This window comes from Gigantopelta aegis, chromosome 6 (assembly GCF_016097555.1).
Source record: "Gigantopelta aegis isolate Gae_Host chromosome 6, Gae_host_genome, whole genome shotgun sequence".
NCBI lineage: Eukaryota > Metazoa > Mollusca > Gastropoda > Neomphalida > Peltospiridae > Gigantopelta > Gigantopelta aegis.
Window position 1 is genome coordinate 51,340,086 of NC_054704.1, and position 24,672 is coordinate 51,364,757.

Genomic DNA, 24,672 nt, shown 5'->3' on the forward strand with positions numbered 1-24,672 from the left:
ATTACCCTCGCTCTCACTCGGGCAATACAAAAATCCTGACACTCATTTTGTAAAATCAGTATGACATACAAAGCTTGTACAAAAATATCTATGTAGAGCGCCAGCATATAATACATTTAACCTTTTTACATCAGCTTAATTTCCTGTTCTATGTATACTATTCACAATACAAAAAAAAAGTATTTTATATGTTCTACCAATATATCATGTTCTGTCAATACATCAGGTTACCAAAACGATATGACGATATGTGCAACAATTTTACTGCGTATTAACAACTCCATTCTACAACTTTATCATGTATAATTCACTGAAGTGTTTGGGATTAAACATATTTTCCAATTAAGCTACTTGAATGAATGAATGTTGAATCATACCCAGGCCCATAGCCATGATTTTGAGAGGGGGTGGGTGTGTGTCATTTAGGCTTATGGTGAGGTACGAAGTGCTTCAAACGAGGGCGCTTTGCACCTGAGTTGCTTAGGGGGATCCGGGGGCATATTGAAAAAAAAAAGTCACCGGTGGGAGGGAGGGGGGGGGGGGGTCGACCAACCCCCCTGACAACCCATTGGCCGATACCCCAGCATGGACAATATATCAGTTATTGGGTGTTAAACTATGTAAAACATTTATTATTATTTTATTATTATTAATAGTGTAAAAATGCAACAATTATTTGGTTTCTGAGAAGTATGAAGATGGTGTATGATTAACTTGACATGAACTGAACACTTACTTCCATTTTCTTCAAAGACAAAAGCCCAAGCTGGACAAGTGAAACAGCAGACAAGACACAGAAAAGATTTCAAAGCTTTAAACGTTGTCAAACCCATCCTTCCATCTCCTTCATGTTTAACATGGCACGCTTGTTACAGGCTCAGTCTGAAATAGGCAAAAATATCAAATACAGTTTAGTAAAACATATTTTTCGTCAAAAAAAACAAAAACATAAAAAGCACATTTTTTAATTGGAAGCTTTATTAATTAATACAGACTTATCATACTTGATGACCGACAGTGTGGTAGTGGTTAAGCCAATGGTGGGGGTGGGGTGGGGTGGGGGTGGGGGGGGGGGTTATGTTAACAGACAAGTTTATGCATTATGCAGAAAGAAAAAAAAATCAGTTACAACAGATATGTATGCTTCCTTAATTATGTCAAGGTGGGAGGGATGTAGCCCAGTGGTAAAACGTTCATTTGATGCACGGTCGGTCTGGGATCGATCCCCGTCGGTGAACCCATTGCGGCATTGGGCTATTTCTCATTCCAGCCCGTGTACCACAACTGGTATGTACATCAAAAGCTGTGGTATGTACTATCCTGTCTGTGTGATGATGCATATAAAAGATTCCTTGCTGCTAATTGAAAAAAGTACCCCATGTAGTGGTGACAGCGGGTTTCCTCTCTCAATATCTGTGTGGTCCATAACAATATGTCTGATGCCATATAATTGAAAATAAAATGTGTTGAGTGAGTCAGATTCCTGCCAGATATATAAGCTAACAAATCACATCAAAGTGACGTCATCATACAAAGATATAAATATGTAGCTTGAATTAAATAAAATACATACTGCAGAAGCCTGCCATGTAATTAAGCATGCCAAATAAAGAAACCATGTAAGCTTGCATGCTCCAATTATATTTATGCAATACTAGCTTAAGGCCAATAACCAGCTTCGGTGGCATCATCGTTAAGCCGCTTATATGTACCATCCCATAGACAGGATAGCACATACCACAACCTTTGATGTACCAGTCGTGGTGCACTGAATAGAGCGAAAAATAGCCTAATGGGTCCACCGATGGGGATAGATCCCAAACTGACCACACATCAAGCGAGTGCTTTCCCACTGGGCTACATCTCCCCCGCCCCCTAGGCTACATCTTCCCCGCCCCCTAGGCTACATCTCCCCCGCCCCCTAGGCTAATGGTTAGTGGACACTGGGTAGTGAAGGAGAGCTTGGTGTAGTGGCCATAAACCTTCTCCAATGTACCAGTACTGGCATATAAGAAATCACACCTACACAGAATTAAAAAATATATATGTATAAATACCACAGATCAATGCTAGCTTACAGAACTTATTTCTTTTTAATTTAAGAGATACTAGTGACAGTGTGCTAACTGTATTTGCCATTTGCATGATAAAACTTCAAGAGAATATTGCCACCCCAGCACCACTGTGAAGAGCAGTACACCATCACAGTAGTCGTTCCAGCCAGAGCTCTACAACTGGTATATCAAGGGCTGTGGTATGTACTATCCTGCCTGTGGGATATCTCATATAAAAGATCCCTTGCTGCTAATTGAAAAAGAGTAGCCCATGAAGTGGCGACAGTGAGTTTCCTCTCTCAATATCTGTGGTCCTTAACCATATGTCTGATGCCATATAATTGTAAATAAAATGTGTTGAGTGCGTCGTTAAATAAAATATTTCCTTCCTTCCTTCCATCGCAGTGAAAGATTTGAAAGGTTGTGCAGAACAGTCTGACAAACACAGCATGTGGTTATGTCAACATACACAGCTTGGAGAAGTATTCAGCGATCAGTTTTGTGTATGTACGTACAACTAAACACACCCAGGTACATCCATCACTGTACAGAAATATATCTACACAAGTGAGACCATGGGCCTAATTCACAAAGGTCTCTTAGGCTCTGCTAAATAGTCTTTTAGCATTGCACTGCGGGATCGCAAAGTTGCGAGAGTTTAGTGAATTAGGTCCATGTCTGTTTGACAATTCATATGTACTATAATAATCAATGTCCATACACATAAACATGTGTACAGAATTATTTCAGAATGAAAGCAAAAAAGGTATACTTGCATACGTGATGAAAACAACTGTCTACGCTATTTCCAAGTACTTTATGCAAGCACCTACATACATGTATATCTAATATAATTATTGCAAATAATATAATAATTAAAAAAACATGCATACACACACAAATGCAGCCTTAAATGACCAATCAAATAAAAACAACCTGCATGCTCCAGAGCAGGTCACTTGAAATTAATTTAGAGAATCTCACAAAACAATTCTAGGAATTTCAGTGAAGATCCCAATGTACAGTAAGTCTGTGTTTAAACAAGCAGGCACTCATAACGGGAAAAATAAAAATAATAATTTCTCACTGAGAAATTTCTCACTGAGAAATTATCATGCACTGGTTTAACGTACACTACTATTGGACGATTTGACACCAACAAACCAATCACCTTGTCGGTATTAAATATGACGTCATCACGATTTAGTCAAACACACACAATGGCGTCACGTAGTTTAAAGCATTTGCGTTTACATCTTTCTGGTTTCAGTGATAAACTTGTAATAAAATGGTAGTTTAATGTAATTCATTACAGATTATTTTTTACAGAATATATAGAACTTTGGGTTCTGAAAATTATCTGTGAACTGTGAATAAAATACAAAGTTAAAGCAATAGCCAGAACAGTAAAGTAGTTTACGTCATTTCTATATACATGGACATGTAGCCAATATAGGCGATATCGAAAATAAAGGCTTTTAGAAAGCCCCACATACCTGGGGTAATAAATAGAATAATAAACTCGGTACCAGTTATGAAGTAATTTTCACTTGTCACTCGCTAAAGCTTGTCACTCGCTAAAGCTTGTGACATGTGAAAATTATTTCACTCGGGACATAAATTTGATAATAACTGGTAACTTGTTTATTATCCTCTATGTACCATGCAGCAAGTTCCCTAAACAGCCTTGTACATGTATATGAAAGAATTAATTTAAGATAAATGCAAGTGTTTGGCCAGCATACATCTTATTTGTGTTCATGTTTAAGATCCCCAAAACATTTAAAATAAACATTCATTTATCACGTTTCATACATTTGGCTCATATAGTGTTTAAGTGGAGTATATGTTACTTAAATTTATGACAATTTACATGCATTAGGCCTAACAAAAATTGTGTATTTTAGGGAACAGGTTCAAAAACATTAGGTAGGGTACATATAGGTCATCTCTTCTTCTTTTTTTTCTTCTTTTTTAAAATGTACATGTATTCTTTTCACCTATATACATGTTTATTAATAAAAAAAAATTTAGAAAGAAAACCATTAAAAAAAGAAGAATGGTTGACTGTTTTTCTCTCGGTATGGTCGGATTTCTGGAAACATACAGTTTTTTTAAAAAGCTTTATCACCAAAGTAAAACTATTAAAACCAAATCCTATACAAAAATTAACAATTGTAAGTCCATCATACAACTATCGAGTTAATAACTCCATCAATCATTCTACAAATAAGACTGAATAAAATACTTTAATTTATACTTTATAGAAATCACTGGCCAGTCCAGTCTAGTTACCACTGCAAACATTAGATACACGTGTAGCCTACTTACTGTTACAGCGAACCGGGATACTTTCCTTTCCGACAGTACATTCGTTATCTCACAACTCATGACAGAAACCATTTCAGTTAATGAGAGTCTATGACTATAATGTATAAGAACTTACTTACATGGTAGTTAATAGAAAATGTATGTCCTACAGTCATGTCCACATGAACTCAAACAGATAAAAGCCATTTCCTTGAATGTGGATCAGGTTTAGTTATCGCGTGAACAGTGGGTCGGGCATTCTTGGGTAGAGGTACATATCTCGGTACACCTGAATTAACATGTCAAGTGGCTAGGTGCAATTACAGGAAACAGAGCAATGTTTTACAAGTGAAACTGGCTCTAAGTTAAATACATGTAGCTATATACATGACAGGTTACAAATGTAACATTCATATCTCTTGTAATTTTCTCTATCACAAAATGTAAAAATATTGACAGCATATTTAAACAGGTTAAATAACACTTTTTGTTTACTTTCTGTCCATGTTGACTATGGTAATAATATATTATTTTTATAATGATTGTACAGGAAAAGGTTTTCATATACATGCTAGGGAGAAGGTTTTAGCTTGGTCGGTTGAGGTGCTTGCGTCACAGATCGAACCACTTCGGTGGAACCATTCAACTAATTGGGGGTTTTTTCTTGTTCCAACCAGTGCACCACAACTGGTCAGCAGATGTGCTATGTGCTTTCCTGTCTGTAGGAAAGTACATATAAAAGGTCCCTTGCTGCTAATGGTAAAATGAAACAGGTTTCCTCTGATGACGAGTCAGAATTACCAAATCTTTGACATCCAATTAAGGATTGCTTTTTATCTTTCGGTTGAGGTGCTTTCACAGATTCACTTCGGGTACCAACAAAAAATAATCATCCGCAAACTGTGTGTGTTTTCGGCGAAGCCATTCTAACATAAGTTTTTGCGGATGATCTTTTTTTTTTTTTATTTCTTTTATATTCACCAGGGTATGAACAAAAATAATCATCCGCAAACTGAATCGGCGAAGCCATTCTCACATAAGTTTGCGGATGATTTGAATCATATTTGCTAATAATAACACTAAAACTTCATACTTTATTTTGAATTACTTTTGGTCCATAAACCATAACACTCAATAAGACCACTTGCCCATATACAATGACATCATCAGATATGACGTTCCTTGACGACGTAATTTTTACGTTCATCGAGAATTGAACAAACTCCCGTTGCTACGTCTGGACCAATGGGATGATGTTATGTTGTAATGAATATAACGTAAATTTAATTATTAGCTGATGATTAATTAATCAATATGCTCTAGTGACGCCGTTAAACAAAAAGAAACTAACTGTATATAATTTAAATGATGATTGTATAATGTACAGGGAAAGGTCTTCATTTACATGTGGGGTGGGACGTAGCCCAGTGGTAAAGTGCTCGCTTGATGCGTAGTCGGTTTGGGATCGATCCCCGTTGGTGGGCTCATTGGGCTATTTCTCGTTCCAGCCAGTGCACCATAACTGGTATATCAAAGGCTGTGGTATGTACTACACTGTCTGTGGGATGGTGCATATAAAAGATCCCTTGCTGCTAACTGAAAAGAGTAGCCCATGAAGCGGGTTTCCTCTCTCAGTATCTGTGTGGTCCTTAACCATATGTCTTATGCCATATAACTATAAATAAAATGTGTTGAGTACGTTGTTAAATAAAACATTTCATTCATTGACATGTATTTGCTAAAGGGGTGGAATCTAGCTCAGTCGGTAGATCAAGTGTTTATTCATTTAGGTTTATTTATTTTCGTGCTTATATCCAGTTAATGTTCAAGCATGCTGTCCTGGGCACACACACCTCAGCTATCTGGGCTGTCTGTCTGGTTAGTGAGAGAGAAGTCAGTGAAGTGGTCTCACATGTACTCACTGAGCCATTAAACTTGCACCACTAAGGCCGTCCCGCTTTCCTTCCATAAACCTTTTTAGACCAAGACCAAATTGTTTAATGTGCACATTCAGAGCAAGCTGTTGTAGTGCACGCCTGTCCAGGGCACAGGTGCTGGCCTCGACCGGCTCCTCCGTCCAGGACAGGAAAGGGTGAGGGTGGGAGGAAGAGGGACTGCCTGCACTGGAAGGTCCGACCAGAGCTGGTAACAGCAACCATAATATACATTCATGTACCTGTGTATTTTGGAAAATTAACACATGTATGTGGTCACATACTACTGTATGTAATTAGATTATGTGTAAAACAACAATTATTGCATTATTATGGACTAAATGTTGGAAATTTGTCATTTTAGAATGTTATATCACACATGTAGCAACATAAATCTACTCACATTTTGACCACTTCCTCTTTGCCAGTTCATAAAGACAAATATCTACAAAAGACTGAGTCCCCTTATAATCTACTTTTAGTTTTTTTTAACGTTTGAATTTTTTTTTTTTAAATTAAACCCTGCCTTTGTCAGATATTCCCATCTTGTGTTGATTATCTGGGTTATAGTGACATTTAAGTGCACTTCACAATGTTATTCACCACTGTGAGGTATTTCATTTCAAAATAAAACTTGTTGTTTTGATCACATGAAGATAAATAGTACATTTGTAAGTCTACAATGCAGAGTATATGCTACAACCTTTGACATCAATGACTTTAAATTGATATAGTTCATGAGTTACAGATAATGAACACACACAAAAAAAGCCCAACTGTGTCAGTGTATAGTATAATTACATGCAGTCAGGAAAGAATACGGTATCAGTGTCACCTTGTTTAATCACTGCCTATTATATAGTCAGGAATGTAGTAACAATGTACTGACAATGTTCTACACAGCAGACGTTTTCAATCTTTCTTTGTGGGAACCAGATTATACTACAGTGTTTGATTAAATAATAGAAAAATGTAACATATATCCCCTTTTGTCCCATACATGCCTGAACGTTAATTGGATATAGGTACGTTAATATAATACACACAGAGCATTCATACGTTAATATAATACACACAGAGCATTCATACGTTAATATAATACACACATAGCATTCATACGTTAATATAATACACACAGAGCATTCATACGTTAATATAATACACACAGAGCATTCATACGTTAATATAATACACACAGAGCATTCATACGTTAATATAATACACACAGAGCATTCATACATTAATATAATACACACAGAGCATTCATACATTAATATAATACACACAGAGCATTCATATACTCAGGGGCAGGACATAGCCCAGGGGTAAAGCACTTTGGCTGATGCGCGGTCAGTCTCAGATCGATCCTTGTCGGTGGACCCATTGCGCTATCTTGTTCTCCACAATTGGTGTAACACAGGTCATGGTATGTACTGCTCTGTGGGAAAGAGTAGTTCATTGGCATGCTGGCAGCAGGTTTGCTATCTGTGGTCATTAACCATGTCCGACTCCAGAAAACAATAATCAAAATGTGATCAGGGCTTCGTTAAATAAAACATGAATTCCTTCCTTCCATACACTCATACCAAAATGTGACCTAAATATATGGCAGCAGTGTTAAAACACAGTTCACCAGCTAGTGCCCCATGATTGGCAGAGGTGGATCTAAGGGGGGGCCTGCCCCCCCCCCCCCCCAAACAAAATTTTCATTGTTTTATGATCCCCTCCAAACCTCCCCCAAAGTTCCCTTGGCATTCCACCTCATGCCCCCAATGGATTTTCTGGATCCGTCACTGATTGGTCAGTGAAACCTGTCTAAACTGGACCCTGAATGAAACAGAATCCTGTCATAACAGGCCAAGTTCCATGGTCCCGAATTTTTTAAATTGTAAAAGGCAACTGTTGCGACACTGGATCCTGTCTAAATCAGATATCAGATAAATATTAGGTCCCCAGCATAAACCAATTTAGACAAGATTCCACTGCATTACACCAAAGACTGTAGTATATATGTATATACTGTGGGTATGGGTAATTGTTGGCATGCTTCCATAAAAGAACTGTTCAAGCATTCCTGTTGTGGACACAAACTCTGACTTCACCAAAGAGTTCTGTGCAAAGACAGGCAGGCATGTGTCCACTCAGTTTAACATGTTTTATTACCATCTAAAATAAGAAACAGAAGAAAGCCTATAGTAAGGCCTCACCCAGCACTTTACAATAAAATAAGTATATAAGTAAACAGTCAACATTACATAAAATTGGTAACTCCAGAATTGTTTAAGTAAGAATGTTTTTTAAATAATTTATCCAATTTGGGCAGGATCCAGTGTTTACACAGGATCGCTTTATAGAATTTAGAAAATTCAAGACTATGGAACTTGTAACTGACATAACAGTAACAGATGAATCAAGACAGCATCCAAACAACTTCAGCATTTTGTAAATTTCATTTTGATTTTTAAAAAAACAAAAAACATCTCCTCTTCCTGTATATTATATGGATAAAATCCTAGTACTTGATTTAAAAGGACTTAAAACTTCATAATCTATTGCATGTGTGAGAGGATCTATATAAAGCTGTTATCTTGTTCAAACAAAGGTAGAGGATATGGTTTCATACAACTTGACACCCATTGCAACAGGTGAAGCCAAAGTAAATTAGAGTGTAGCAGCTGAAATATCACTGATTATATACTTTAAAACTGTTTGCTTTTCACAGATGTCAAATCATGTTTTGGGGTTGTTGTTGTTGTTGTTTTATTACATTGTGAAATTGCATTTGTTAAATTTCATTCATCCATACATGTAGGGGGAAGGATGCAGCCCAGTGGTAAAGAGTTCACTTGATGCGCTGTCGGTATAGGATCAATCGCCGTCAGTGAACCCACTGGGCTATTCCTCGTTCCAGCCTGTGCTCCACAACTAGTGTAACAAAGGCCATGGTATGTACTATCCTGTCTGTGGGATGGTGCATATATATAAAAGATCCTTTGCTGCTAATCGAAAAGAGTAGCCCATCAAGTGGCGACAGCGGGTTTCCTTTCTCAATATCTGTGTGGTTCTTAACCATATGTCTGATGCAATATAACCATAAATAAAATGTGTCGAGTGTGTCGTTAAATAAAACGTTTCCTTCTTACATGTATACTTATTTTGGTGCTTTATCAAATTAAGGTCCAAGCATGCTGTCCTGGACACACACCTCAACTACATGTATCAGATTTGTCTGTCCAGGACAGATGGTTAATGGTTAGTTGTTAGTGAGAGAGAAGTCGGTGTAGTGGCCTTACACCTACCCATTGTCGTTAAATTCCCTCTGAGTGGGAGCTGGTACCAGGATGCGAACCTGATACCTACAAGTTGTATGTCAGATGGCTTAACCACTACACCAGCAAGACTAGTATTAGTTAAATTAGAAACTTTGCTTTAAATTAATGAAAACAAATTACTGGTAAAAGGTGTGAAGAGAAAAAATGTCCATGTTTCACAGAAATTGGAAGAAGGAAATGTTTTATTTGACGACACACTCAACACATTTTATTTACGGTTATATGGCATCAGACATGTGGTTAAAGACCACACAGATATTGAGAGAAATATTATATGTTTCACAGAAATTGCGTGCACCACTCAAGCAGACAGAATGGCTGGTGGTAATGGTGAAATTACAGAAATTACAGAAAATGATGTCCCAGGAGCGAAGTCAATTCACAAATCTGTTCAAAAGCACATAAATTTTCAACTAAAGCAATATCTGAATTACGTGTTGTGGGTTGAACTGCATGGAAAAAAAAGATGAGCATGCATTAACAAAAACATACCTCACCCCCATCTCTCCTACTCTGGACTCGGGCAGACAATGTCAGTTAAACGTTTGTGTTTTGTTTATGACACCACTAGAGCACACTGATCAATTAATCCATCGGCTATTGGATGTCAAACATTGGTACATGTAATTCTGACACACAGTTGTCAGAGGAAACATTTTCCTAATGCAGCAAGGGATCTTTTATATGCACTTTCCCACAGACAAGAAAGCACATACCACAGCCTTTGACCACTTGTAGTGCACTGGTTGGAACGAGAAAAATACAATGTCAGAAGCTTTGCTCTAGGTGGACATCTCTGAACTGTAAAAGGATATGGACAAGCAAATAAGTTATGTTGAGTTGGAGTTAATTCAGTCAAACATCTATTTTCCTTGAAGAAAAATGGGAAGGTCATGCATGTTAACGACCAATATATATTCTATGTTTATGGCCTGTATACTGCCTGTATCAAAACCTAGGTATCACAATAAGTTGTGGATGGGTGGCTGACCATTCTATGTTTATGGCCTGTGTACTGCCTGTATCAAAACCTAGGTATCACAATAAGTTGTGGATGGGTGGCCGACCATTCTATGTTTATGGCCTGTGTACTGCCTGTATCAAAACCTAGGTATCACAATAAGTTGTGGATGGGTGGCTGACCATTCTATGTTTATGGCCTGTGTACTGCCTGTATCAAAACCTAGATATCACAATAAGTTGTGGATGGGTGGCCGACCATTCTATGTTTATGGCCTGTGTACTGCCTGTATCAAAACCTAGATATCACAATAAGTTGTGGATGGGTGGCCGACCATTCTATGTTTATGGCCTGTATACTGCCTGTATCAAAACCTAGGTATCACAATAAGTTGTGGATGGGTGGCCGACCATTCTATGTTTATGGCCTGTGTATACTGCCTGTATCAAAACCTAGATATCACAATAAGTTGTGGATGGGTGGCTGGGTGGCTGGGGCACAAACCTTGTATTATAATTTGATTTTCATATACATTTATTTTATAAAATTATAATCCAGTCAAACATATTCCTGTGAGGTATGATGATGACATCCTGTGTGATATTACTGTTCTAGCCTACGTAGGCCCCTCTATTAAAACTTGAATATCACAATATGTTGTGGGTGGGTGCATGGAGGGCAAATACTGTGGTAGGACTTTCCTTTGGCACTGTCACGTAGCGTAGGCTATAATAAAGAACATTATAAATACTTATCATAGAGTTAGGGTTAAGGTTAGGGTTAGTGACAGTGCCAAAGGAAAGTCCTTCCAATACTGTTTATTATTATGATTTTATTTCCGTATCTATTTATTATATAAATTGTCATGCATGTATGTCAGTTTTTAACTGATATAAGATGAAAACAACCCGTGTTCTGTATATAGTCTGTGCATAGTCTGTACATGTATATAGGTATCAACAGTTTAAAAACATATTATTACATTAAGTTGTGGGTTGGAGGCATACACTTTTTTTTATTGTTTTACATTCAATATTAAGCATGACTGTAAAAGGTGTTTTTTACTTATATATATATATATAATGCTTCTTCCATTGTTTGAACACAAACAACGTCTGTTACCACTTCTATCAATTTGTGGGGAAAGGTCCTAATATAGGCTTATGGCTGTCGACCAATCCCTACCGCCATGTAAAAGATGGAATAAATATTGTTTAAAATAAACAATGTCTGCATGGTGTGTTGCGTCTTGCAAATGACTCTATTTTTTTAGGATGTCTTCATTTCTGAATAGTGCCATGACATCAATGAGCTATATTTTTCATTTTTTAAGATATCTTTAAGCCTGAGAAACAGTACAAAAACAAGAGCATGTCTTAATAAGTGAAAATAAGGAAGATTTGCAATGGTAAAAAAAACCAGTTCAATGTACAACAAAATATTTAGGTAACAAAAATGTAATTAGCAATCACAACATGGCAAGTATAAGTTAATTAGCAAAAACAACAACATAACTTACCACAAAACTTATATAATCCATCAACTTTGTGTTATCAGAAACCCATCGAATTGCATATAATGATCTGCATTACTTTCCTCAAACAGTAAAGCACACAACCAGCAAAACACCTGTTCTAACTTGCACTGATCTAGTACGCAAACTGCACTGAAAGCTATGCACAGAACAGCTCACCCTGGCTGAGGCCACGTTATAATAACATTACATAATCCCAGTGTTTACCTGAAAACAGGTCATTAGTGTCTCCACCAGCTGGCAGCTACTGGTCAGTCTGCTCACCACTCTGACCAACACACTGCTCCGGCTCTAATTAAATCAATATAAGCCAATTAGCTGGAATAATTAGGTCTGATTACATGGCTGACAATATGGCAGTTGTGCACACATAGGATTGAAGTGTATATACTGTTTAATTAATATACTACCTGACATTGTGTGCATACATGTAGGTGGAACAAAGTTAATGCACTTCTGTTTTATTTATATTAGTTATCAGTGTTTACATGTTTGCCATTTAATTATTAGGTGTTATTTTCCTGTATTACCTGCCAGCATGTGTGTTTTACAGATGCCTGTTGGGCTACTTGTAAGTAAATAAACTGATGTTAACAGTTAATTTCAGTTAGTTATTAAGAAATATACAAAAGAGCCAGTATGTCGACAGATTCAGGTTATACCAGCTCTGGTCCGTTGTGTAGTGGTTAACACATTGGACTTCATATCCCAGCACCAGTTACCACCCACAGAGTTTAACAACTCAGTGGGTAGGTATATATAAGGCTATTACACATAACTTCTCTATCCTGTCATGGACTTGGTGCACTCGAAAATTAATTACCTTGTTGTATAAAGTTAAGTCCCGCTTTATTTTTAGAACATTTGGTCTTACCAACAAAATTTCGAAATTCTCCCCATCATCTCAACTGCTCCCCCCTCCCTTATCCCCTACCCCTTCCTGCCCCGGAACCACCCACTGGCTATGTCAGAGGCTGGACCCGTGGTAGGCGTGCCTGAACCTTTATTGGATATGGGCACGTAAATAGAGTTCCCATTCCCATTCCTGTCATGGACAGAACTCTCTGGCAAAGTCGGATGCTGTGCCCACGACAGGCATACTTGAACAGTTCTCTGATGGAAGCATGCCAAAAATTACCCACACCCACAACGTCTATCATTAACCACTAACAATTACCAACCACCATCCCACTGTCCTGATAAAACAACAACACAGATAGTTGAAGTGTGTGCCTTGCATGGACAGCATGCTTGAACCGTAATTGGATATATAAGCACGGAAATAAGTATAAACAACCAACCAAAACCCTCCAGATATATACAGCTAATGTACACCATCAAATACTGAATAATTCATTTTCAATCATTGATTTATTTTTGCCATTAAACTGGACCAGAATGTCCATCTGCCTGTCTTCTTGTTGTACTAATTACAGCTTGACCAGCAGACGGTAACACAAAATAAGAAACAGCAATGAGTGTATAAGCTGGCTTCTACATAATATCTAGCCAACCGGCCTCGGTGGTGTCGTGGTTAAGCCATAAGAGATAAGATAAGGCTGGTGGGTACTGGGTTCACAGCCAGGTACCGGCTCTCACCCAAATTGAGTTTTAGGTGTAGGATATGATATATGGTAGATATATACCATTATTTTTTCCTAGTGATTCGTAAATTGTATACACTTCCAACCCTCCTCTATAGCTCATATATTAAACTTTTTTCATGTCTATAAAGAGTGAAGAAACCCCAAAATGCTTGCACTCTGAATTGACCCATGCAGCTTCTCTGATTAAATCTAAGACTGCTGATAGTTTTCATGATCATACTGACCAAAAGTCATGAAAACAAACATATTAGATACAAATAAATAAACAGCTAATTTGACAGGGACAAGTAAATTGATTGTTTACTAAGCATTTATATAACACATATTGGGCCAAATTAACAAAGCCTGTTTATGTCTTACACGCGTGTAACTACACACATTTACAATGCTTAAACACCTGTTTATGTCTTACACGCGTGTAACTACACACATTTACAATGCTTAAACACCTGTTTATGTCTTACACGCGTGTAACTACACACATTTACAATGCTTAAACACCTGTTTATGTTTTACACGCGTCTAACTACACACATTTACAATGCTTAAACACCTGTTTATGTCTTACACGCGTGTAACTACACACATTTACAATGCTTAAACACCTGTTTATGTCTTACACGCGTGTAACTACACACATTTACAATGCTTAAACACCTGTTTGTCTTACACACGTGTAACTACACATATTTACAATGCTTAAACACCTATTTTTGTCTTACACGCGTGTAACTACACATATTACAATGCTTAAACACCTGTTTATGTCTTACACACGTGTAACTACACACATTTACAATGCTTAAACACCTGTTTATGTCTTACACGCGTGTAACTACATTTATTTACAATGCTTAAACACCTGTTTGTCTTACACGCGTGTAACTACACACATTTACAATGCTTAAACACCTGTTTATGTCTTACACGCGTGTTACTACATACATTTACAATGCTTAAACACCTGTTTATGTCTTACACAAGTGTAACTACATTTATTTACAATGCTTAAACACCTGTTTGTCTTACACATGTGTAACTACATACATTTACAATGCTTAAACACCTGTTTATGTCTTACACGCGTGTAACTACATTTATTTACAATGCTTAAACACCTGTTTATGTCTTACACAAGTGTAACTACATTTATTTACAATGCTTAAACACCTGTTTATGTCTTACACGTGTGTTACTACATACATTTACAATGCTTAAACACCTGTTTATATCTTACACCAGTGTAACTACATTTATTTACAATGCTTAAACACCTGTTTATGTCTTACACGTGTGTAACTACATACATTTACAATGCTTAAACACCTGTTTATGTCTTACACGTGTGTAACTACATACATTTACAATGCTTAAACACCTGTTATGTCTTACACTTGTGTAACTACATACATTTACAATGCTTAAACACCTGTTTATGTCTTACACGTGTGTAACTACATACATTTACAATGCTTAAACACCTGTTTATGTCTTACACGCGTGTAACTACATTTATTTACAATGCTTAAACACCTGTTTATGTCTTACACGCATGTAACTACATTTATTTACAATGCTTAAACACCTGTTTGTCTTACACAAGTGTAACTACATACATTTACAATGCTTAAACACCTGTTTATGTCTTACACAAGTGTAACTACATATATTTACAATGCTTAAACACCTGTTTATGTCTTACACAAGTGTAACTACATATATTTACAATGCTTAAACACCTGTTTATGTCTTACACAAGTGTAACTACATTTATTTACAATGCTTAAACACCTGTTTGTCTTACACAAGTGTAACTACATACATTTACAATGCTTAAACACCTGTTTATGTCTTACACAAGTGTAACTACATATATTTACAATGCTTAAACACCTGTTTATGTCTTACACAAGTGTAACTACATATATTTACAATGCTTAAACACCTGTTTATGTCTTACACGCATGTAACTACATTTATTTACAATGCTTAAACACCTGTTTATGTCTTACACAAGTGTAACTACATATATTTACAATGCTTAAACACCTGTTTATGTCTTACACAAGTGTAACTACATTTATTTACGATGCTTAAACACCTGCGTCTAAGACAAATTGGCTTCGTATATTCGACCCATTGTAGGGGCGAGACGTAGCCCAGTGGTAAAGCGCTCACTTGATGCATGGTTGGTTTGGGATCAGCCCCCCCCCCCCCACCCCCCGTCAGTGGGCCTATTTGGTTATTTCTTGTTCCAGCCAGTACATCACAACTGGTACATCAAAGGCCATGGTATATGCTATCCTGTTTGTGGAATGGTTCATATAATAGATCCCTTGCTACTTATGGAAAAATGTAGCGGGTTTCCTCTCTAAGACTATGTCAAAATTATAAGATGTTTGACATCCAATAGCTGAAGATTAATAAATCAATGTGCTCTAGTGGTGTCATTAAACAAAATAAACTTCTTCTTTTTTAAAACCATATGTCCAACGCCATATAACCATAAATAAATTGTGTTGAGTGCATCGTTAAATAAAAATATTTCCTTCCTTCGGCCCACTGTGTTTGGCTAAGTTTACTTGAATTTGGCCACACATTTCCTTCCAACGGAATGGGAATGGAACTCTATTCCACAAGGGTTCAGACACACCCACCCCGGATTTGGTTTCTGACATAACCAGTGGCCAACTCCGGGGCGGGAGGGTTTCCTTCCAACCAAATTTGTCAAACTGCTAACAATATTTATGGCCTAACTGTAAAACAGCTTGATACAAGTGACCCATTCAATAAAATAATTACCTACATTGGATTAAGACAGCCAACCTTAATTGTAGTGTCAGAAACACCAGCAGATCGAACATGCTTACGCAAGTATCAACGTCTCCATGCATGCTAATGCACACGAAGCACCATCTGAGAAGCTTACACAATTACCGACTTTAGCAGAGTCTCTGAGCTTGTCATACTTGTTCATCATCTGCAGTGCTTATGCAATTACAGCGAGTCTCCACACTGGCCAAACAAGAAAAAACATGCCAGAAAAGAATGCCAATATTGATAACTACAGACCAGAATGTGACCGTAAACATGTCAAAGATTGAAGAAAAAAACTTTACATTTTTTTTTTTCACTGGTTGGATGTGTTTATTCTATAGTTGAGTCATTCATTTCAATAAACAATGACATTCCAACTTCTCAATTGTGCCGAGTTCAGCAAGGATATAAACAAATTCATCTCCAATATTAAAATATTTAAAATGAATTCCTAAATGTGGACATTTGAATTTTTTTGTTCACCAAATCTAATAAAAGGAGAAGATAATGTTTGTTGAATGATTCCGCAAGAACACTGTTTAATCAGTGAACATTTATTACTGTCATGGACAGAGGAGCCGGCGGCCGAAGCCAGCACCTGTGCCCACAACAGGCGTGCACTAAAACAGCTTGCTCTGAAAGAAAGAAAGAAAGAAAGAAATGTTTTATTTAACGACCCACTCAACACATTTTATTTACGGTTATATGGCGTCAGACATATGGTTAAGGACCACACAGATTTTGAGAGGAAACCCGCTGTCGCCACTACATGGGCTACTCTTCCGATTAGCAGCAAGGGATCTTTTATTTGCACTTCCCACAGGCAGGATAGCACAAACCATGGCCTTTGTTGAACCAGTTATGGATCACTGGTCGGTGCAAGTGGTTTACACCTACCCATTGAGCCTTGCGGAGCACTCACTCAGGGTTTGGAGTCGGTATCTGGATTAAAAATCCCATGCATCGACTGGGATCTGAACCCAGTACCTACCGGTCTGTAGACCGATGACCTATCACGATGCCACCGAGGCCGTGCTCTGAAAGTGTACGTCAAACCCTATGACCCAACCTAAAATTTATTTTAACTGGGACTGAAGAACTTCAAATGGGAAGAAATTAAACAGCTATTTGTTGCCAGAAAGTGGAGGTTCTGGGTACATACAAGTGTATATTAAGAAATTAAACAGCTATTTGTTGCCAGAAAGTGGAGGTTCTGGGTACATATAAGTGTATATGAAGATTTTATTCTTTATTTGTTATTAATACAGTGAAACCTCTCAAAACTGGACCATCTATAAAATGGAATCCCCTCAAAAACGGACATTTTTCACGGCCCTTTTCTAAATATCTGTACAGAAGAGAACCTCTCTAAACTGGATAACTCTTAAAACCAGACTTTGTACTTGGTCCCAAGGGTGTCCGGTTTAGAGGAGTTTCACTGTATATATATTATTTTTTTTGCACAATAAAACAATAATTCATATTTAACTATGTAGTTATACACTATGCATTAGGTCTAAAAAAAAATCAACACACACATAGGAAATCAATAAATTTGAATGGTTACATGGGATCCATAAATGTGCTGCTTGCATCACATGGCATATTAATGATATTAAATGCATATTAAATCATGCAAATTCCTCCCCACACAAACCCCTGCCTATGTTTATTTTTAAGTATTTTAAGACTGATCACATAGCGGAGGTGGGACACACCGTAATTAGTTTATGTCTGGTGGGTTTTCTAAAACAATTCTCTGTGCATACATGGTTTAAATAAAATTGTATTTTGTGAGTGGTGGAATATAAATAAAAACTGCCTTCCACCTCACCTAGAGAAAATTAAAGTGTTTTGTGGTCATATCACATAAGACTGTCCTTTTTGTCTCATCTGTAACACTGATTGTTACAAATAATTTAAAATAATTGAAGATTGTAGAACCAAAATCTGTATATACATATACACAGTATATATATATATATATATATATATATATATATATATACACACACACACACATATACATATACACATACACATACACATACACATACACATACACATACACATACACATACACATACACATACACATACACATACACATACACATACATATATATATATATATAAACAGCACTGGGCTTAGGAACAATTTTTATTAAATTATACAATTATGAATCATTGTTTTAGTTTTAAAAGTACAGTAAAATCCCTCAAAACCGGACCCTCGGAAACTGGAATTCTCTTAAAACAACTTTTTGCATGATCCCTTTTTAAATATCAGTACCAAAAATAACCTCTCTTAACCAGATACCCATTAATACCAGACTTTTTACTTCATTCTGATGGTGTCTGGTTTAGAGACGTTTCAAGGTTTTGAAATAACCAGTGTTTAGGAAACCCATATACGAAATGGCCCTTTTATAAATTATACAAAAGCTAAATAGCACATGAATACAGTTATAGACTTTGCTCACCTTGATCAAGAATTTATTCCATTTGTACACCGCTAATTAAAACATGTTTTCCCCATGTATTCTGTCAGGTATAGACATCCACAAATGAACTGACAGACGGAATACACTATATACACCACCGACCATGCACGTACCACCACTGTGGCATGCAGACTGGCCAGCCTGATAAGCAAGGTAAACTCCGATTAGGGTCAGCTCAGGCTTGTGAAAACAGGACAAAACTAACAAATCAAGATGTGCTTTTGGAGAAATAGTATCCATTCACAGCAATTGTTGATTGTGACAACAGAACAATATTGACATACCTTGCCAGTTTGTATGGATAGTAGTATCAGCCCGACATTTACACAGGTTTCTCCCAGAACACAGAGGAATCTGTACAGAAGTCTTTCTTACAGGATTACTGTAAAGAAGTCGTCAAATGTGGAAATCCAAACTTCATTGTTCCTGGAAAGTACAAAGAAAGGAACACAATTTAATATTTGAATATCTACTTTACCTGAAGTTACACTGAAGCAATCATAGGACATTGTTGTGTGGTGTTAATTGAAAGCAGTGTGCCGTAACAAAACAAATAAGTGGGACTTGGTGTCATGTATGCGGTTGTACCCAGTAACTATTCATACACTGTCAAATAATGCACTGGCTGTTATGATGGTTATAATTATAGTTTCAAGACATGTTGATGAAACATCCACATATGTATGACATGTTGTTAAAAGATTCTGTATGGCCTATATGTATGTCATGTATATAATAATGAATAATATGCTTTATTACCCATATGTTTAAACTATTTTGGTACATATCAAAGTGCTACGTCCCACTAGAACGTCAAGTGGGTCGTAAAACACCTCAGCATCGTACAATGACATCATACAACTGGCCACACTGACCGGCCTTGGTGGTGTCATGGTTAACCCATCGGATAAAAAGACTGATAAGACTGGTAGGTACAGGGTTCACAGCCCGGTACCGGCTCCCACCCAGAGTAAGTTTTAACGACTTAGTGGGTAGCTTTAAGACCATTACACCCTCTTCTCTCTCACTAACCACTAACCCACTGTCCTGGACAGACAGCCCAGACAGCTGAGGTTTGTGCCCAGGACAGCATGCTTGAACCTTAATTAGATAGAAGCACGGAAATAAGTTGTAATGAAATGAACAACCGTACCGGAACATTAATCAAACGAGTTTAGTGATATAAATAACTGAAATCAATTCTGGTTAATAAATAGGATATTAAACTCGCAACCATTTCATATCATGTGACAATGTTCCTCATGAAATAATTTTCATTGTCACTCGCTACAATTGAAAATTATATCCCTCGGGACATAAACATGATACGAAATAGAAGCTCATTTAATATTTCTATAAATACAGTACATTGTGAAAAGAATCCATCCTTAAGAATTGTCACACTCAAAACTTTGACATAATTTACATGAATATGTCCTATATCCCCAATTCCTCTTTCTCTCATCAGAAGTCTCTACATATCTGTCTCTTCATGCCTGTCTGTCTAGTCACACACACACAGACACAAATATATACAAAAATTACTTTTGTTTAATCACACATAATCTTCAGAGAAAACTCGGTACATTTTACCATTAGAAACAAGGGATCTTTTATCTTAATACCATAAGACATCTTTTCTATGCAGAAATATATATATACTCAACAACAAAAGTTTAGCTAATGTTAAAAGAACATAACATTTATAAATTAACCTATTTTTATTAATTAGTATTCACATCTAAAATGTTTACCATTTACAAACAACATAAACTCATCAACCTTTGCCTTAACACAACAGGATGACCGGGTTTTTTTTAAAGTTTATTCAACCATGGCAAATTTAGACGTCATAAAAGATATTTGCTAAACTTTCGTTGTTGAGTATACATCAAACAGGGTCTAGTATTCATATCAAAGATATCTTAATTGCTCTATGAGTGCACATAAATCCTGCCGGCCGGCCATTATTGAGAATGAAGCGAACATTTAACTTAATATTGTAAAATGAATTACAACAAGTCATCATCAGATAATATTTGGTTATAGCTGTTTAATCGATAGAAATTACAAACACAAATACCGTATCACCTGCCTGCAATAACCGTGAATCTCTTTAAAGAAAATACTATCTGGAGTCAAGTGGGCTATGCCATGCTCGTGTCCGACAACGCGGCTTTGGTAAATTGGACAAATGATGGAATTACCGTCAAGTTTGGACAACTCTGCTGCTTTCTCAAGAACCAGTGAATCGTCCAGCCGATGGTAAACATGGTGCATGGCGCCAGTGTAGTCTTTCTGTCACTGTTTGCCGACTGCCAATCACGGAATGCAGACAGTGCAACATGCCAACAAATTGTGCCATTCTTCAAATTGGCACGTGTGAACAAGTTACCAAAATGTTTACTTTGATTGGAGATAATTACAATTTTTTTTTTTCTAGATGATTTCGACAACAAAAGCGAACCAATTGGGTGAATAGTTTTGAACAAGGACCCAAATATGCCTAATGATCATATTCTGTGCCTGAAAGACCATCGCTGGACACACTGGAGACATTTGTCAAGATAATTACTGGATATGTTTTGTGTTACATTGATGGAAGATTTGTAAAACTGTAATATGTGTCCTAGTTCTTTAAAAGCATGTAGTTGCTATATATATGTCCGGATAATACAATAATATGAAGTACTAGCAGTGGATTAATGGCTGTGCATGGTTCCTTGTATGGATAAATTCTAATTTTAAGCTTCTAAAATAATATAAATCACTTAAAAGTTAATATATTGCATTATCAAACCATCCAAGCTTCCAAATCAATATAAATCACCAAATGTGAATTAAAAGTGAATATATTTCAATATCAAACCATCAAAAAGTTAATATGAAAATAATACAAATGCAGTATTTTAAACAGTCATAATTTTATTATACATTGTCTGGTTAACTGAAATTAAAATTTCTGTCCAAATTCATGAAATTGCTAGTATATTGGGGGTCCAGCTTAAAAAAACCCCATGAAACTTGCCTGATGCATGTTTGATCTAAGATCGATTTCATCTGTGGTCTCAATGGGTTTGTTCCAGCCAGTGCTCCATAACCGGTGTAATAAAGATCCTGGTATATACTATTTTGTTGATGGGATGGTGCATATAAAATATCTTTAAATGCACTTTCCAACAGACTATCTATAGACATATATATAACTATAGCTTTGCATTTGATGTATTACTTATTGGGCATGTATTAGTTCATGTGGGAAAAAACCCAGTCTATTGAGGGTGATCCAGCCTGCTCAACCACTGAGCTACATCCCTTCCATACATTAATTTCATCTCATTTATACTTATTTCTATGCTTAAATCCAATTAAGGTTCAAGCACCCTGTCCTGGTCACACACACTTTAGCTATCTAGACTGTTGGTGGTTTGTAAGAGAAGTCATGCAGTGTTGTTAAAACTCACTTTGGGTGGGAGCCAGTACGGGGCTGCGAACCCAGTAACTACCAGTGTTATGTCTGATGGCGTAACCATGACACCACCAAAAGCCAGCGTTTCATGTATACAGACAGCAAACAATTTACATTGCAGACACACACTACACTGCAAGATGATGCACCTGTAGTTTACTCATTATAAAAACAAATCATTATATTTGGAAATTTTTAGTCATGGTAATTACGCAGCAGGCTTCATGGATCACACGTTTCTAAAAACACACGAATCAGGGAAACAAGATAGTGACATGTGTTTGTTTACATTCCGCAGTACTCTATTTGCCAAAAGAAATGTTTCTTTTTTCACTTATACATACTAACTCAAACACTGTAATTTGTTTCTGCACACCTTCGTTTCATACAAAAATAAACTTCAAAAAAGAATTTTAATTTGGAATTTGCATTTGAAACAGGTGTCCAAATCATTATATATAATAATATTTTGAAGGCCAGTCACAACTTTGCATATGCTAGCAGTTTTGTTACTTTTAATTATCGCCTCAAAGATTGTGTTTAGACAATATATAATTTAAGATACATTTTACAGACAAAGTAACATTTGTTTTAATTAGTTCTAACTTATACTCAAATCTAAATTAACATTTTATTATCTTGTAACTCTCTCCAAGCATATATGCAGGATACATCTAGGGAGGCTGCAAATTAAAAAACCCCAAAACATCTACAATATTTTAAACCAAACTGACATGCAGTATGCCATTTTAAGATACATGTACATATTGTATTTCTAACAAACATATCTTTTTAATGATTTAAAATACATAAATGAAATCACATTTTCTTGTTTAATATACATGTATCAATATTTGTTCATAAATTTGAAAGTTTGTTTTGTTTAATAGCACCACCAATATCTGTTTATATCCAATGTTCTTTTAGTCAGCCTTATGTTTGTAGTAGCTTAAACATCATGTACTTCAAATTAATGTTTTTATTTTTTTATACGTATGAAATTATTGTGAGATAAAATCCAGTTTGGGCTAAAAGAAAAATGTATTTGATTAAATCTATGTCAATGGGGAATAACAAACAATAAATTCAATAAATGAAATGAAATTTATTGAATATTATGCCCTATGTTCTATACTTTAACTACACACCGCAAACATAATAGAGTATTGTATAATATACATATTTTAAGTATGGACTAACGAATATAATTAAAGCCGCAAAGTAAAGAAAGAAAGAAAGAAATGTTTTATTTAACGATGCACTCAACACATTTTATTTACGGTTATATGGCGTCAGACATATGGTTAAAGACCACACAGATTTTGAGAGGAAACCCGCTGTCGCCACTACATGGGCTACTCTTCCGATTAGCAGCAAGGGATCTTTTATTTGCACTTCCCACAGGCAGGATAGCACAAACCATGGCCTTTGTTGAACCAGTTATGGATCACTGGTCAGTGCAAGTGGTTTACACCTACCCATTGAGCCTTGCGGAGCACTCACTATGGGTTTGGAGTCGGTATCTGGATTAAAAATCCCATGCCTCGACTGGGATCCGAACCCAGTACCTACCAGCCTGTAGACCGATGGCCTGCCACGACGCCACCGAGGCCGGTGCCCCATGTAATGACTGGTGTATATTAAAGGTCATGGCATGTGCTGTACTCTCTGTAGGAAAGTGCATATTATAAAGAATTCCTTTCTGCTGGTAGAAAAACAGTTAGCAGGTTTTCTCTAACACTATATGTCAGAATTACCAAATGTTTGACATGCAATAGCTAAAGATTAATTAATCAATGTGCACTTGTGCTATCATTAGACAAAAAAACCAAAAAAAAAACCCTGTTAAATAAAAGATTTTTGGAGGCACTTTAATTTTCAGGGTGCTTAGCCCCAGCATCCTCCCTATGATCTTGTGCCTGTTCTCTATATCCAAATAACTGGTTTACTTCTGTGAGAACTAGGCACACTAAAAACCATTAAAACCTTTTTCTCAAATGCAATTTGTTTTTGATCCAGATAAGCTTTTTTTTAACACTTTCCTTAATGGCATGGCTCCTTGCCATTAGAAGCAAATGACCAATAAAACAGCTGGAGCTGAAGGCATCTGCTGCATAAGAATGACAAAAAAAACCCTAAAACATCACAAGC

At 36.6% G+C, this 24,672-nt stretch overlaps 1 protein-coding gene across 3 annotated transcripts in view; it reads right to left on the reverse strand.

Annotated features, from left to right (window-relative positions):
• The window catches only part of LOC121375836 (oncostatin-M-specific receptor subunit beta-like), a 54,290-nt gene that overhangs the window by 24,778 nt on the left and 4,840 nt on the right, over window positions 1-24,672 (reverse strand). For 2 of the 3 annotated variants that reach the window (XM_041503503.1, XM_041503505.1), the window contains exons 2-3: window positions 19,337-19,478; window positions 737-882 (exon numbers count right to left, since the gene is read on the reverse strand). In XM_041503503.1, the coding sequence (XP_041359437.1) occupies window positions 737-833 (97 nt within the window). In that variant the 5' untranslated portion in view covers window positions 834-882; window positions 19,337-19,478. Of the gene's footprint in view, window positions 1-736; window positions 883-19,031; window positions 19,479-24,672 lie in introns of all 3 variants that reach the window. The other variant, XM_041503504.1, reaches the window with a different exon arrangement.